The sequence below is a fragment of the Papilio machaon genome, chromosome 15 (genome assembly GCF_912999745.1).
Source record: "Papilio machaon chromosome 15, ilPapMach1.1, whole genome shotgun sequence".
Classification (NCBI taxonomy): Eukaryota; Metazoa; Arthropoda; class Insecta; order Lepidoptera; family Papilionidae; genus Papilio; species Papilio machaon.
Window position 1 is genome coordinate 4,967,765 of NC_060000.1, and position 16,717 is coordinate 4,984,481.

A 16,717-nucleotide genomic window follows, 5' to 3' on the forward strand; every position below is an offset into this window, starting at 1 on the left:
AAAAATCATATTTTTATGCATATTTTGTATCTTATTCTGGCAAAAACACTTTTGGTTATGTATAAATTAAGTTATAAATAGACTATGAATAAATATACTAAATTTTACATATGTTAAATTCTGATTTAAAAATTTACATCTTTTAAACAGGAACGATATTTATGCTCAATTTTTATATTTCGATGCAATGTCAATCTTGCAATATGTAATTCTTTGCAATATAACTTTCTTGCTAAGTAAGACGTGACCTAATGAAACAATTAACCTTTTAAATAAGCAAAACAGATCTGAACAGTATTTACATTTTCCTTCAATTCAGAATAAAACCTTTTTAATTTATAATTTCAATTGATTCGAACTCTGCGGATTAATTTTTAACTATGTCAAACACGTGCATCCGTTCGAGCAGTTTCCTTAAAAAAGCGGTATTCACGTAATACACTGCTTTATTTGTATTTAGTTTTTAATTTGGTAGTATGCTTTCTAGTTCACAATAAATGGCCAATATAATTCCTAAGCTTGCTGTAATACATGTTCTTCAGACAATAAAGGGTCCATCGATTTACAACAGACTGTTGAACTACTACGCCCAAATATACGACATCGTAAAACGGCTTGTTTCATAGCCTATAAAACGTTTCAATATTTAAGAGGAAATTGAGTTTGAATACTTGAGAATAAACAGGCGGCCATTTTGGGCTCTCTTCCTTGTTCCGTATTAAGAAATGTGGCATCCGGTACAAAGGTCGTATTTGATTTAATCATTGTATTGAATTGATCGTTAAATTGTTTCCTGGGCAATTCTCTTGCAGATTTATCAATTATAGCGTAGGCGGACGAGTAATCAACTTTAATTCATCTATAAATTAAATACAATCACTCTCTCTCACTCAGATTTCTCAAGAAAGAACAGGAAAATACGCAAATATATTTTGATAAAACGTATTGTCAAAAGAATAACTTCACTCTACAACTGTCAGACTATTATTAAACTATACTATACTCATTATTTTCTATACTTTTATAAACAAACGCATAGGAAGAGGATGTATCCTCTTTCTGTGCATCGGCTCCTCTATAGATTCAAGGTAGGCAACGCATTTGCAATTGCGGATATCTATGGGCAGCGGTCGTTTCTCTATTTAGACGGACTCAGGTGACCGCTTGCTCGTATGCCACCTTATGATATAAAAAAACACAATTTATTAATTATTAAAGCAGAAACAAAAAGATGTTAGGCAATGAGTGAGATAGATAGTTGGATCTGGAAATGAAAATTTGAGCTTTTGATATTCCACATTTTATTCAAACATGAAAGAGTCATCCCATGGTGAAAACGTGTTACGCAAATAATTGTTTTAACTGTTGGAAAATTAATAAAAGAAGCAAACAAAACTATTCTACTAAAAGGAAGGAATGAAATAAAGTTTTAAAGTGTAAAATCTAAACGCGGAAACAAACATTTTACTCTGACACGGATGAGGAAACCGCGAGAGTTGTTTAAGTCGAAAACGGATCAGAAAAGGGAAAAGCGTACAAAGTTACAACTAAGTATTTCTCAGAACATTAAAGCAAACAGAGAGATTCGCTTGAAACGTTTTTATGTACCGGGGTTGTGTTGCGCGCAATCTTAAGCGTCGTAATTCAACGTTCCTCGAGCTCACTGAAGTAATTTAATTTCAAATAAGTGCACTGCAAAATGAAGTTCTAACTGCTTCAATGAGAATGTTTGGTTAAGCTTCCTTGAGTTGATGGAAACATCGTTTGGAAATCTTTAGTCAATTCGTTTGTAATAATTTACTTTTTGAAACGCCAAGTCAAACGTCAAGAATGATCGAGGATATGTTTTACCGATCTAGCAGATATGGGTTCGATCCCGCCATTCAACTATTTTCGTAAACAATATATGTTGATAATAATTAGACCTTATAATCAATTATGTGAAAAAGTGCCCATCCTTCCCTTTCCTCCCCTATACTACATACAGCATAGCTTATTTCGAATGGTTACACGAAAAATCTACTTGTTTTTTAATACCTTTTGGCCCGCGACTCCCTCCGCGCGTAATAAAGAAAAGCTTTGGTTAAACCCTATGTGTTATTCCAAACTATATGCTTTACGAGGAGGCTTTTTTATGAGGTACCTAATAACACACATACAACAATCCATCTAAACATTCGTATTTATAATATTAGTAAGATAAAAAAATAAATCTTTATATTGGTAGAACTATGAACTGAAGAATAAAGTGGCTAGAGGTGTCAAGTTACGGTAAGAATAGGAGCTGCGACCATTTCTGCGAATCTGTTAGCATTAATCCAATACGCGGTAATAGTAATATTACTTGCAACATTGTTAGGTGTCTTATTGTCAAGTGTTCTTAGAACTGTTATTGGTAGTGTTGTTACAATATCTGCATGGACATCTGATTGGAATGATTATTTATTACTATAATTGCTTAATTATACCTTTCATTTTGATAATATAGACTTATTGCTTTTTCTCTTTATTAATATTATATGCAAATAAGCGGTATATAATATCAATTTAATACTCAAATGTTAATTATAAATTAATCTTACTATCATACTAATTCGAATGTTTAGATGGATGGATGGATGTTTGTTTGAAGGTATCTACGTAACGGCTCAACGAATCTTGATGAAATTTAGCACAGACAAAGAATATAGTCTGGAAGAACATATAGGTTAGTTATTACGTTCTTTTATTTATTATTCCGCGCGGACGAAGTCGCGGGCGACAGCTAATAGTTAATAAACGTTTAAATAGGCTTTTGTGGTCTTTATTTAAGTTTGATTATAGAAATCGGTGTAATAATCACGATTCGGATTTAAGAGGAAAAGTTATTACCTCATAAATATTATACCTGAGGGAATATCAACGTTCCAATAATCCTATTTATCAGTTACGAAAAACTTGTTCAGTACGATAAGATATTTTTCATGCCAGAATTAAGGACTATACACCTAAGAAATTGCTTAATAAGGTATGAATGGGGCATAATATTATAGCTACATTATATTTTGGACGTTTTAATTGCCATTTGCCATTGAATTTGTTTCTGCCAAAAGTAATGGCTGTAACTCGTTTTCACTGTTATGTTTCAAAACTTTTGTGTAAAGTTTTGTAAACACGAAGAAAGAATTATGCTAAAACCTAACGTCTTCTGGAGTACGGTGAAACAATTTAAATTTCAAAGCGCTCTAACGATATTTCATTTAGAGGTCTAGACTAGCATAGGACGTGTTTCTACGTTCAAGTTTTAATTGTGTTGTGACAAGAACGTCTCAGGAGCAGATGTTGTTACGAACCCATCTCGGCTATCGCCGTTATGGTTTCCCAATTCCATTAAATCACCCAAATTATAGCTCTCCCTTTTATTGTTAAAACAGTTCCCCTTAAACAGTTTAAGTGGTTAACAATACGCAATTTCAAGTTGGAATAGTTCGAAACACAATTAATTACGTGACAATATTTATTATCTTCTATATAATAATGAAATGGATATTGAAGACTGAAATATTATATATCTATTTTTGTTTTAGATAATATTGAAAAAAAACTAGCCAGAAATTTTTCCATGATGAATATACAAAACCAATAACAGCAAAAAGAATCATATTTATAACTTTATATAAAATCTTATATAAAAAAAAAAAACCAGTCCAGATCGATCGAAGTGCTGCTAAACAGTTATGAACAACTATTTCAATTTATTTAGATTGAACAAAAATTATTTATAAATGATAATCAATTTGACAGATCATTAATTATTTGGATAATCATTATAAAATCCGAACGTGAGATAAAAACCGATGCGGTTTAACACAAATTAGAAATACATGCCAATATTTTGTACGTGAAAACGCTTTTATCGAAGCAAACTATGGTAATTATCACGAATAAAATTATAAAGCTGGGATAAAAATGGCTGGCCGTCGAGACGAGCACGTACGCCGTTAATAAAAAATGAGCGACTTAATTAACACTGGCTAGATTTACCTACTGCGGTAGCATAAAAAATATTTGCAGACTTTCTATTCATTCCACTTATACTTATTTCGTTTTATTTTAGAGAAGTTAGCGTTCTTTATTTAAAGTCGGCTAACTTTTATCTACACAAATGTTACACTTAAAAAAGATCGAATTTATTCGGGTTAACGTTACAAATTAGAGAATTTATAGTAGTTTAATAGTTCGATAGGCTTTCTTCTTGTTCAGTGAAGTTGTCCAATCTCGAATATTATGGTATTAAACTCGAGTGGAAAAAAATCTTATCGATTCGATCGACAATTTTATCATAAAACTGTATAAACCCAATTAAAGAGTACTTAAAATGAATATTGTATGTAAAATATATAAACCAATTACTCACTTTACCGTAAATTTGTTTTAAATCGTTGCAAAATCCATTACCTAGATGTTAAGACTAATAAATTTCAAGGGATAAGAAGTAAGGCGACACTATAAGTCCGGTAATAAACTCTTCCGTCGACCGATTACACTTTTACTGCGTAGTAAACCAAATCAGCCCATATTCTTCGATCACATAAACATAATATTATGATCATATATAAATGAAATCATGGGGTTTGACTAGACGCTAAAGTCGTTACTCCAAACCCGGAATAGTCAATACTTTTATCAATGTTTAAGTAATTTTGCTGAAGTAAAATTATTACTCCGTACGTTCTTTTATCCCTGGCGACATTGATCACTATTCTACGATCATAAACGACATCTTTACTAAATTTCCAGAATAACATGACTGATAGCAGCAACATAGTATTAATTCTAGAAAAACTGTTTTCCTACATTTTATAATTTAATTAAAAAAGAAATCGAATTTAATTATGATTAATATTATAAATACGGATCGATGAATCTAGTTGAAATTTGGCATAGATGTAGAACATAGTGTGGCAGAACATAAAGGCCAATTATGATTTTTTTCTTTTAAAACCACGCGGACGGAGTCGTGGGTGACAGGTAGTTAACAAAATAAAAGCATTTTTATCAAGCCGTGTCAATATTACGTTTATTTAATTTAACTTTATATCACGAACTGTAATATTAAGTTATCGTGTCTGTTACTGAAATGAATTAACACTGTATTTAAATTTCACAAAATACATATGACACGAAACATTTTCCTGTATGAATTTGTATGCAATGAGGTCCAAAGCTTAGGTAAGACATCAAACATAAATCTCTCGGCACTATTGTTATCGTGCTTCAAGATCGCAAGTTTCAAAAGGATTAGACTACAAAAGCGGAACACAATACGAATAACCATCTGTGTTTGGATGTCAAAATTATACACGGGATCCGTTCGGAGTTGAAAATCTCTAGGGGAATTGTCTTCAACGTCGGCAGTTATAGCACACAAGAAAACCTTGCCTTTCTACATTTATTATTTGCGAAGGTTAACAAACATATTTAAAAATTATGTTATGGTAAATAAGACTGGACACATTTATATAATCTACACAGTGTAATAGCTTCATGTATATACTAGCTGCAGTTCGCAACTCCGTCTGGAAGGAATTAAAAAAGAAACTTAATAAGTAGCCTATATGTTCTTCCAGACTATGTTCTACATCTGTGCCCAACATCATCAAAATCCGTTGAGCCGTTCCGGAGATACCTTCGGAGATTATATAGTAAAAAGAAAGATTATTCGCCGCTGTATTGATAATAGTATGTATGTATGTATGGAATAGTTTTATTTTTCAAAAAAAATATAAACTGCTTTTGTGAAACCTACACATTAAAGCGATTAAAAGAGGTTCAACTCACTCATAGTTTGGTGCGGGAATCGACTACATTACGACCAGCCGGAGTCTTTATTTAGTGCGAGTGATTAGTTCCGCGGTGGCGTTACGATTTGCACTGCTTGCCTAAGTTTGCAATGCCCGAGTATACAGTGTTGGAGGGTCAAAATGGTCGCCATGATGATGTTAAAATTTGACGGTGCTTTGTTATAAATACTAATGTATATTTAAATTCAGATTAAAAAATCGTTTCAAACAAATAATATTAAATCAATTTTGATGATACAGCAACGTAGTTATTTTTAGATTTTAGAATTAAAAACAATATATTTACTATGCAATTTATATAAGTCAAGGTTAGACGACCATTCATCAAAAAATTATTCAAAATTAACTTTATTCTACTACTACCAAAAATCTTACATTATGATTTCCATACAAAGAAGATGGTAAAAACGTATCATCGGCCATTTTTATTTCCTTGAATGGAGATCATCCATCTTGGATTTATTCCTAATATGCGATATTCTCCAAGTGCAAAAATAAGGAAACACCATTTTGTGGTTGAAGCCGTCTTGGAATTACAATGATATTGAATTTCATGAAGCGTGTATCAAATTTCAGATAAAAATATCAACTCAAGTAGTTGGTTTAAGTGTATACTATACACATAAAAAATGTAACTGAATCTATTTACGGTAGACATCTGCAATACACATTGTTGCAGTCTCTTTCACCAGAAACTAAAATTAAAACGTAAAATATTCAATGAAGAGCTTTAGTGTCGTACATAAACCGTAAAAAAGTATGAACGACGTAAAACTAACATCGGAATATGTCAATGACGTCTATGCCTGCGCTTGAATACGAAGCGGCTATAAAAAGACTATCGTAACTACACTAAAAATAGTACCGCTAAAATAGATTAAGATCAGACATTATAGCTTTCACTTATCATACTATCGCGAACTATTAACTGATACGTTTGCTGATTCAGTTTGAACATTTCACGTGACGATATAATGGAAGATTCCATTCTGTCTAAATCATTTTGAGGAGAAGCAAATGAGTTTTTTTTTTTTCAAAAAGACAAACGTTACGATGAAATAGATTACTTGATAATTATTAATTTAATAAATCATCATCATCTGCCTGTCCTTATTCCACTTACGTAGGGTAAGCTAGCAAAAGTTTTTCGTCCTTCAGATTGTTGTTAGAGAAAACACAAGATAGAGTGAGTTCTTACACAAAACATTAAAAACAATATACTTACTTTTCTTGTGGTGGAGACATGATCCGTGGAGGCGACACATGCTCGCCGTTTGCCCCATGCGGGCGCTACCGCACCCTAGTATCCATCCGCGCCACCAATCGGTGCCAACAGTTCTCTACATTCCCGTACTTATCAGCAACACTTCGTCACAATTCACTTGCAATGATATTTTCCACATTTACATCTTTAGCAACTGAACACAATAAGTGCTATGACGCCGGCAGTATTCAAACAAGTTTACTGTTTACGCCTGTTGATTATCCATATTATTTCATTTTATGATTCAACAAAGTACTTAAGTTACGCTACGCCCATCATTTTATTTTCGAGTCTAACTGTGAGTAGATTGTTCATGTACATTTTACATTAAAACCTTTTTTTGCAATAAAACCGCTCAATTTTAATTCTTTTACCAATTTGTTCCTGTGTATTAATAGTACACAGGTTTTACGATATAACATAAAATTTAGATACTATCTAAGAAATAATAGGTAGGTAGATCAAAGGAAAATTTGGCCCATCTCTATGATTTTAGTGAAAACCATTTACAATTAATCCACAACAACAAATCTCAAGCCAACATTCACACGATACATCTTTTGATAAATTAATACAGCTCAAAAGTTAAGAGTAACATCAGTACAAATGATTGTAAGCAGCGTTGGAAAACAACGAGCTGGCATTGATTTATTGTCATACAAAACTTCGAATGTCATTCATGAATGGAGGTAGTAGTTGTTAATCATTGCCGATCGATGCCACTCGTTCCCCGCGCCCCCATTCCGCGGCCCCTCGATCTCCTGCTGTTTCTCGGCTTTGGCAAACAAGCTTCAGTCACTGAACTGAGCCCAAGGTCAGCGTAACGTAGAACATACAAAAAATAAGCATACTAACGTACGCAGATACAGCAGTTGCTAGTCACCTTTTACTAATCTTAAATGTGACGGAAGACTAACCTTAAGCTGTTCAATCTTATTTCGAATGGGGATTTTAATTTATTTAAAGCCATCAAGTGTTGAACTCCATCATCAAGAAACATAAATCAATCTCATTTCCCGTAGTCTTGTTTGACGGAGTGAAGTTTTGGAGAAAGAACAAGTTGTATATAACCGTTGTGGTGGCGCCACTCATCATCACATCATGCAGAAGTGACCAACCAGAACGGACGTAAATCTGCATAAAAATATAAAGTACTCAATCCACAGATAAAAATAAAGTAGAAAAATGCCCTATTAGTCGCAGAAAACTATTTTCAAAAAACACTTGTTATATCGAATGCGTCTTAATTATACGTCGATTGGTATAACAGTCGAGAAATTACGTCCAATGATATAATTGATACGCTTGCACGCCACAGAGCTGACCATAACAGTCGCGCGCGATAAGTAGTCGACATTGAACTGAAACGAACGCGCATTGGACGTGTATCCATTACATACAAAGATAGAGATTGTCGCTTATCTATGATTTATTGATTCGATCGTGATATAAGTGCTGTTCAAAATATTGTGAAAGTAAAAGCAGATATGATATTGCAATTACTCATCGAACTAATTTATTTTAGTTAGGTAAGTGTATGATTTATTTGCCACGAATTATTACCTTGTCTTGAAAGTTCATCATAATCTTGACATTTTATAAAAGAGCATTTGCATATATTTAAATTTGGTAGATAAAATTACATTCTTCTTCGAATGCACGTCCATAAAAAAAATTATGGATACTATATATGATCTAATATTTTTTTTATAATACATGACTTTTTCAAGATATATAGCATATTACAATTGTGAATGTGAAATTACATATGTTAGCATTTCATTTGGCATAAAAAATACTACTAGCCATCTCCTAAACCTAGCCTAGAACATCGGCTAGCGACGCGATACTTATCATAAGGTGACGTTACTACAAGATAAAACTTCAAAGCGTCTCATTATAAATTAGAAAGTAACACGAAACACTTCGTATATCTCATTTATAACTTAAAATCCTCACGATTTATTAAAAACTTTAATTGAATAAAAACTAAAAGCGCCGCATCTGAATATACGAAGTAACACCGCGGCGACCTCTCTCGGTGACATTTGACATCGGATATAATTAAGTCAACTGCATCACACGAAATGCCTGCATAAATTGATAATCTGGGTTAAATTTATGAGTTTAATCTCGGACTAATTGTGTGTTTAATTAAAATTATATTTCGGCACTGATGCTTTTGCATGTGCCTCAACTAGGATAGGAAATGTCTGAAATTATAAAATAGAAATAGCTACAAAGGCCTTTTTACATAACTTTCGGACCTTATATTACTTAAATATTTTTAAAGTTTAGCTGTAAACTTGTTAGGTTTAAACTTTTTGTGGCGCCCACATTTGAACTTTCCCCCATTTTGATATTTAAAAACTAGAACAATTCAAATCCTGCAATGGCACAGACTTTTAAGAGGTAAATTGAGTTTCCAATTTTTTTCTTTTAGGTCCATTAAAATACGAAAGTGACATTGATATTGTTTTATTTAATTATTTACGTGACATATCAATGAAAGTAGTCATTTCAGGAAGTAGGAAAAGTAAATAAGGACACCACTTTTTTAAACTACATTCACTTTTTTTAAAACAACAAAAGTAATTAAAATTTGTTACATACATTGTTTGTATTGTATAATTATTATTTTTTTCCTTTTAAAGTTTTATTCGTTTCCTTTACTCTATTTTATACAAAAATATTATTCTATTTTATTTACATCGACACGAACGTCTGTAGCTGTAACGAACGAAGTAACGGATGAACACATCAAAGCACGATTTTATTTGAGAAAATGTTGCTGTATCCTGTACAAAGTATAGTAGGAGAGTCAACATTGTCGAGATAGTGTACACGACAAGACGATAAAGTTTTATTTAAGAAACAAAGTGTCAATACAATTGAAATATATTTAACAATTGACTTTCATAAAATATCGGGGACACTCGGGGCAATCGGACAAATCAAAGGCGCTGTTAGGATCGAGTGCACCGCAAATTGTAATTAATGTCCGTTTGGGAGGTTGAGGCGTGACCGTACCGACCTATTGCAAGAATTTACTTTCACTTTGTAATCGTGCGGAGGCGTGGTAACTACAAAGCTCTCTCACTTACAGACCTAATAAAATTGCCCGGATCGACAAAATGCCTTAACCTTTATGCTAATTATTTTATTTCACGCGAAACCATTTAAAAATTGCTCACATGTGTTAACTACTATAACATCGACCATTAATTTATTGAACCAATGGTATATACTACTTTATATACATTTGTATATAATTTACATATGTTATGTCATACACAAAAAACTTTAAAGGCTTTATGTAATATCAATATCATTGTATTATATACCAATGTACCTATATAATTTCAACGCAAACAAACTTTATATTCCTACAAGGCCACTTTTTGTTATAAAATTAATATACAGCACTTATGATAAATGGTAAATTGTTTTGACCAGCGAACTTAATTGAGTAGCCAATTTTAAATAATAATAAGTGATATTATTATGATATTAATTTAGGAAACTAATGTAATTCCAGAATAGGTTATTTGAAATATTTGGATACTTCAAATTTTTAAAAGCATTTTTAAAAGCCCGAAGTAACAACAGAAGTTATAGTTACCACTTAGTTGATTGTCAAATTCATTTACTTTTTGTAATAAGCTTTCGATAGAGTCTAAAATTGGTGATATGGTACTTTTTCGTGTTTCATTTGAAAGACGATAATAATCAATATTGCTTAGTGCCATAGAGAAAACACTGGTATTGTTTGCAACAGTAAAATACTTTAATATAAACATTTAATATTAAAATTGTTAAGATTTATGAAAGCGGTCGCGCAATTAGCGTATAATTGTCGCATAGAACTGTAGCAACAGCTTTCAGTATAACCAAAAAGCCTTTTAAGCTTATATTTATGAGCCTCTTAAGCAGATCCTTCCGCAAATGTTGCAATATGCAATAAGTCCCTTGAGGCGACAAGGTAACGCAATCTGAGGCGACAGAGGTGAATATTAAGCACCCTTAATGTATTCATGCGGGAAAAGTCGTGGCCTACTCGACAGTACCAGTACTCGACACGTTTTGAGCCCGAATCGAAAGAAAGCATTCGGTATTTACTCATTTGTGAAATCCACTCGTAATAAGCCAGAAACCTAGTGCACATTTATTCGCATAACCGTTGGTTGGTTTTTGCGTAACTGCTTTTCAAAGATAATCTTATGACAGTATGTCTTTCAGCAGTTGAATCAAATAGTAAATAAAATAAATGACCCCCTTTGAGAATATATGGTAACTTGCACATTTAGTAGAATTTATACTTTTCTTACTTGATACATCAATACAAACATAATATATTATTGTATTACATTGAAATGGCATTCACATCAGTCTCTACTCCTCTACGTTTATTGTTGGGATGTTAGCCAACTTCCAGTTTAGACATTCTACTCATATTCGTAGCTATGTTCACGGTGTGTTACTTGATACGATATTCGCGCGCATTGCACGAACAATACTATTCCAAAATAGGAACAACGAAAGTATATTAAAACCGGTTGGCTACAAGATTAAAAAATTGAACTACTTCCACCAGTAAAAGGGAAACTTGTTTTTTTAAATTTTAAATACACATATAAATGAAACAGATTTTTGAATTATAAAAACGTTTAATATTACCTTAAAAGTTGCATAATAAAGCGACGTTAATAGCTTTATTTATCTTTAACTAGCGACCCGCCCCGGCTTCGCACGGGTGCAATGCAAAATATACCTACTACAGAATAAATGCACAATTTATTTAAGGTACTTAAATGGATAAGGATTAATGCTGTATTGTTTAAAATCACTTCGTAAAAGAATAAAAATGGTTATGCTGGGTTATCCCTAAGAGATAGACATATACCATCGCGGACTTTTTTGTTGAACTTTTTAAGGTGAACAATACTGTAGTACATTATTTTGGTCTATCTCGTAGGGTTCAGCCAGCGTTTGCAATATAAGCGCAAAAAAACGTGCTTATTTACGACATCACATTAGAAAACTTTAAATTTATCAGTGTTTCTCTACTATATTATGCATTTATTATACATACAAACCTTCCTTAAGAATCACTCTATCTATTAAAAAAAACCGCGTCAAAATCCGTTGCGTAGTTTTAAAGATCTAAGCATACATACGGACATACAGCGAAAGCGACTTTGTTTTATACTATGTATATATATATTGATTGATTAGTAGCTTGTAGTGTTAAAATAAGTACATATGTAGAACCTTTAGTTTCATATACAATCTAATATTAATTCGTTACTTTTCTACGTAAATAAAAAACTAAACGCAAAGGTGTTAGGTTAATAGGACAGACGACAAAAGAGAATTAATATTCAAAGAGTAATGTATTGCGCAGAACAGACACTATCATTTATACCATGATTACAAAAGAGACTATTCGAACTAAGATATTAATATTAGTTGGATTGCAAGTATTAATCATGATGTCATCACCTATACTTGTAGTTCTGGCGTTCAAAGAAGCAAAGATGTGTAATTGTATAAACACAAAAATAACTAATCGTGACGTTTTGTTTTACAAACGTTCAATGGCAAGTACGAGTACATGTGAAATAATACGTTCAAATTGTCATGGGCCCGTAAATGTGTTTACTATACCACGACCATCGAATTAATTACATTCAAAGCTCGAACAGTTTAAGTACATAAACATTATAAACAAGAGACATTTGCGACATATACGTTTGCGAATACGCTGAAGATTGAAGACGGCCCTTGGCGCCAGATATAATAAATTTTGCAAGTCGGAGCATTAAAATGTCGTTAGAAGGCTACACCGTTATCGACAGGGCCCTACACCTAGCCAGACTTGCGGACCGTCGGTTGACTTGCCGAGTGTGGTTAATGTAACGTAATGAAACAACTGTCAACTGAGATGGACGCCATCATTGCCGAAGCGCAACAAGTGAGTTCACTCAACACGTCGCTCGACTTATTGACTCGACTGAGTGTAAAGAAACACAGCCTAATGTAGTGTATACTCCGTGTAGCTGTTTTTTTGTAGTTGATTGTAGATAGACGTAGAATTTAAATTAACTACAGCATTTTTTTACAGCAATTAGTTCTGAAGCTTTACAACAATTATATTATCTTTCTATGAAATAAAATAATGATTTATGTATTTTAATTTTATGTTTATTGTTTTTGTACTGTACAACCAAGTTGTAGCATATGTTTTATTATTGTTAAGATTTTTTTTTTTTTTATAAAATGTTTTATCATATAGAGAATCATATGTTTTAATTAAATCTGAACGGCCTGAACCTTTATGCTACGAAATCAAACCTTACAATTCCCAACAACACTAATCAGAAAGGCATGACTGTCTGGAACAAGATACAAGCTCGAGTATCTTTTTTATTAGCTTCATTCCTTGCTTCCTATAAAGGTGACGTGTTAAGCGATAGGTCTGACAACTGGTTTGTTGACAAGGTAAAAACCGGCTGTCGTTCTTGAAATCTCTCCTTGGTGGGGCAACCCATAACAAATGATGTCATTGTCAATAGAATTAGTGAAGACAATGGACAATGTTCGCCATGTACGCGGCATATCTAAGTGCCCCTTGCAGTATTAAACTGAATACATTGCGATCATCCTTATAAGAATCTCATGTTAAATGAGTTCGGAAGATAATGATATAGAATAGTAATTTTTAAAACGCCTTTTCCTTATTCGACTTAATATCTTTACAGTACAACTGGGAAAAATCAGAGCTCAGTTGGGATTGAAATTGATTTGGTTACACTATAAGTATAGTATCTTAATTTATTTACTTCCACGAATGAAGTGAACAGTCAATCAACGCGTGACCACTTCCCTGCGAGATGTGACCACCAATTAACGATTTGAAGCTCTCCGAACTACATTAATCAAATGGCATTCTAGACAAAGACCATCGCTATTGATGCTGGATGTTCTATACTACACTACGACCAATTAGATTGGTAACATTCTAAAGAGTGTATGGTATTGATACTAGATATCTGAAACCGAGGATCTTATACGCATACAATTAAATAACTAATGAGCGAGAGGCGTGGCGTGACCTTGTCAACTCATATCGGGTTATAGGCTGGTGTACTTATAGTACGATGGTACGTCGACATTGTGTACAAGATATTTTCTTATAGTAACGATTAATGAACGATTCCCAGCAAATCACGGTCTGGCGCAGATTGCAGACTCGACTAATCAACAGGGAGATCGCTCGATCAGTTGCACGTCGTGGAATGCCGCCGCAAGGTCGGGTTCGTTCATCGGCCGAAGATCATCCGAGATACATCCAACCAACATTCAACATATAGATGTACCTAACAACTAGTAAATTAAGCCACAACTATAGATTCATAGTAAGGAAACTTTTATATTGGCCCTTAGAATTATTGTAAGAGACAATCTTTTTACGTTTTTGAACTTTGAGACTATATAACTACGGTCCATGGCAGTCTTTATATATACTTAAAATTTTCTATAAGTCTGTTCAGTCTGGTAAGTTTTGAAAACACGTAGACAGGGATGTTTAGGCTGCATTTCAGTAATCGTCCGTTGAGTTGCGTAGCCCCTCCCGTCTCTCTCCACGCCAAAATAATTCAAACAAAGCATGTGATTTTGTCTCGTTTCAAAAGAGTATTAAAAGACTTTTTTGAGATGTGATAAACAATCTGAATTGCATATAATACTATTGTTCTAGACAGGAAATTATTGTTTTATATTAAAAACTACATTTATCGTGTTCCGTTGTTTGTCAGAAAACTTTAAAATTTTGTTTTTATTGTAATTTTTATCTCCTATCAAGAATCTAAATTTTGTAATGTTAAACAATATCACAAAAAGTTTTTCCATCAATCAATGTCCACGTTTTGTATGTTTTGTTAAATGATCAAACGGAAAATTCCAACGCTTACAGACATTTTTCTAACAAAGAAACGAAGGTCGCCGATTTTGAACAATATCTATATATAAAATTAATAAAAATGGAGTGTCTGTATGTAATATCGAATAATAAACATATTTTGCGAACGGAAGATTTATTTTTGCGCTGATGAATTCGCGGGTGACAGCTAGTAAATTATATTTTTTTTTATTTGGAACATATTTCAACTAAACATAAACTCGTACACAGAGCGGTATTTTTCCATAAGTATAGTTTACTTTTTTAAACTAAATATATATTACACAGTATAAATATCTTAGATGCAAATCATGGTAACTTTACATAAATCATTATGTTAATTAAAACTCGAGAAAAAAATTAATTTTTGGAGATAATGTTGACTATTTTCCAAACTAAATTATTCGAACAAGTCAAAATAAAAAATATTTCAATGATAACTTTTTATTTCGATAACTATTTTCGAAATAACTGTGCCAAAAACATGACCACTTTGTAACGATCTCCTTTCGACAGCCTAAAAGCAACGACCTTGAGAGATTTCAAGTTTTTCACTCTACCCCACACCGGTCGTACAGGTAAACTGTTTCGTTGAATTGTCATTAAAACCGTTTTTGTTGTCAGTTCGTACGAAATTGATTGTAACGACACAATAAGGAAGGAATTCTGTTAACAAAAAGACTTAACGCGAAAAAATTAAAATAAAAAGTAATGAAATAAAAAAAAACATAAATACTATACCAAAACATTTTCTAACGAGTGGGCAATTCATCAAGTACTTCCACGGCGTGTGTGGAGGTGGCTTTTTCTTCTTACAGCTCCTATGCGAGTGGAGATGATGGCACCTCTCAGGGGCCTTGCCGTGCTTGGTGAACATTCCGAGTACGCCCCGATACTTCCATAGAATGTCACATCACTGAACCACTTAATGGTAACTACACACTGGCGCACTGCGCGGTGCGGCGCTAATCTCACTGCCAACGACTCACTATCACCGATCACCGATCACCGAGTAACCACTAAACCGACATCATCCGTAGCCATCGGATTCCCAGCCAAAGATTACACGGGCGTGGCCCCGCACAAACGTAACTGCAAAGAAAAGAAAACAAAAAAAAATGTAGTCTAACCTGACCCGAAAACAAATAACAAAAAAAAAACTAACGCGCTAAACAACTAAAGTAGAACGCAGGGAATAGTTCTTATTGAACTTGACGGTTTTGCATGCGATATCTTTCTATACATGAGACCGGAACTAAAAAACATATCTTCCTTTTTTGCAGAGTTCCGTTATAATATGAAAGTGGGAGTCTGTGTCAATATGTCATAAAGCGCGCATGATCAGTTTTGATACTAACATTAATATAGATTAATGCCGATCATGATTTCATACCTCAGCAATGATCAAACACTGGCAACAATTGACAGTTAGTCGAATTGAAAACAAGAACATCTACATAACCGGCTTGATAAAATTTGTTAATCTTTATTTCTCGCGCTTCTTTAATGCTCATCGTAATATAAGCTATTTAATTGCATTCAAATACATAATTTATGTATTTGAGACATTATCAAAACCAGTTTAGAATTGTTTTTTTAAAATATACTACACACGGTAATAGCTACTTGCACGTTCGATCTGTGCTCCAA

The 16,717-nt window shown here is 33.1% G+C and overlaps 1 protein-coding gene across 7 annotated transcripts in view; it reads right to left on the bottom strand.

Annotated features, from left to right (window-relative positions):
• Nucleotides 1-16,717, bottom strand: part of LOC106712160 (dual 3',5'-cyclic-AMP and -GMP phosphodiesterase 11) — a 139,801-nt gene that overhangs the window by 52,204 nt on the left and 70,880 nt on the right. Inside the window, exon 2 of one of the 7 annotated variants that reach the window (XM_014504624.2) lies at nt 7,069-7,261. The exons of 3 other annotated variants lie outside the window; for them this stretch is intronic. In XM_014504624.2, the coding sequence (XP_014360110.2) occupies nt 7,069-7,126 (58 nt within the window). In that variant the 5' untranslated portion in view covers nt 7,127-7,261. Of the gene's footprint in view, nt 1-7,068; nt 7,319-15,808; nt 16,160-16,717 lie in introns of all 7 variants that reach the window. 3 more of the 7 variants (XM_014504625.2, XM_014504623.2, XM_014504622.2) reach the window with 3 other exon arrangements.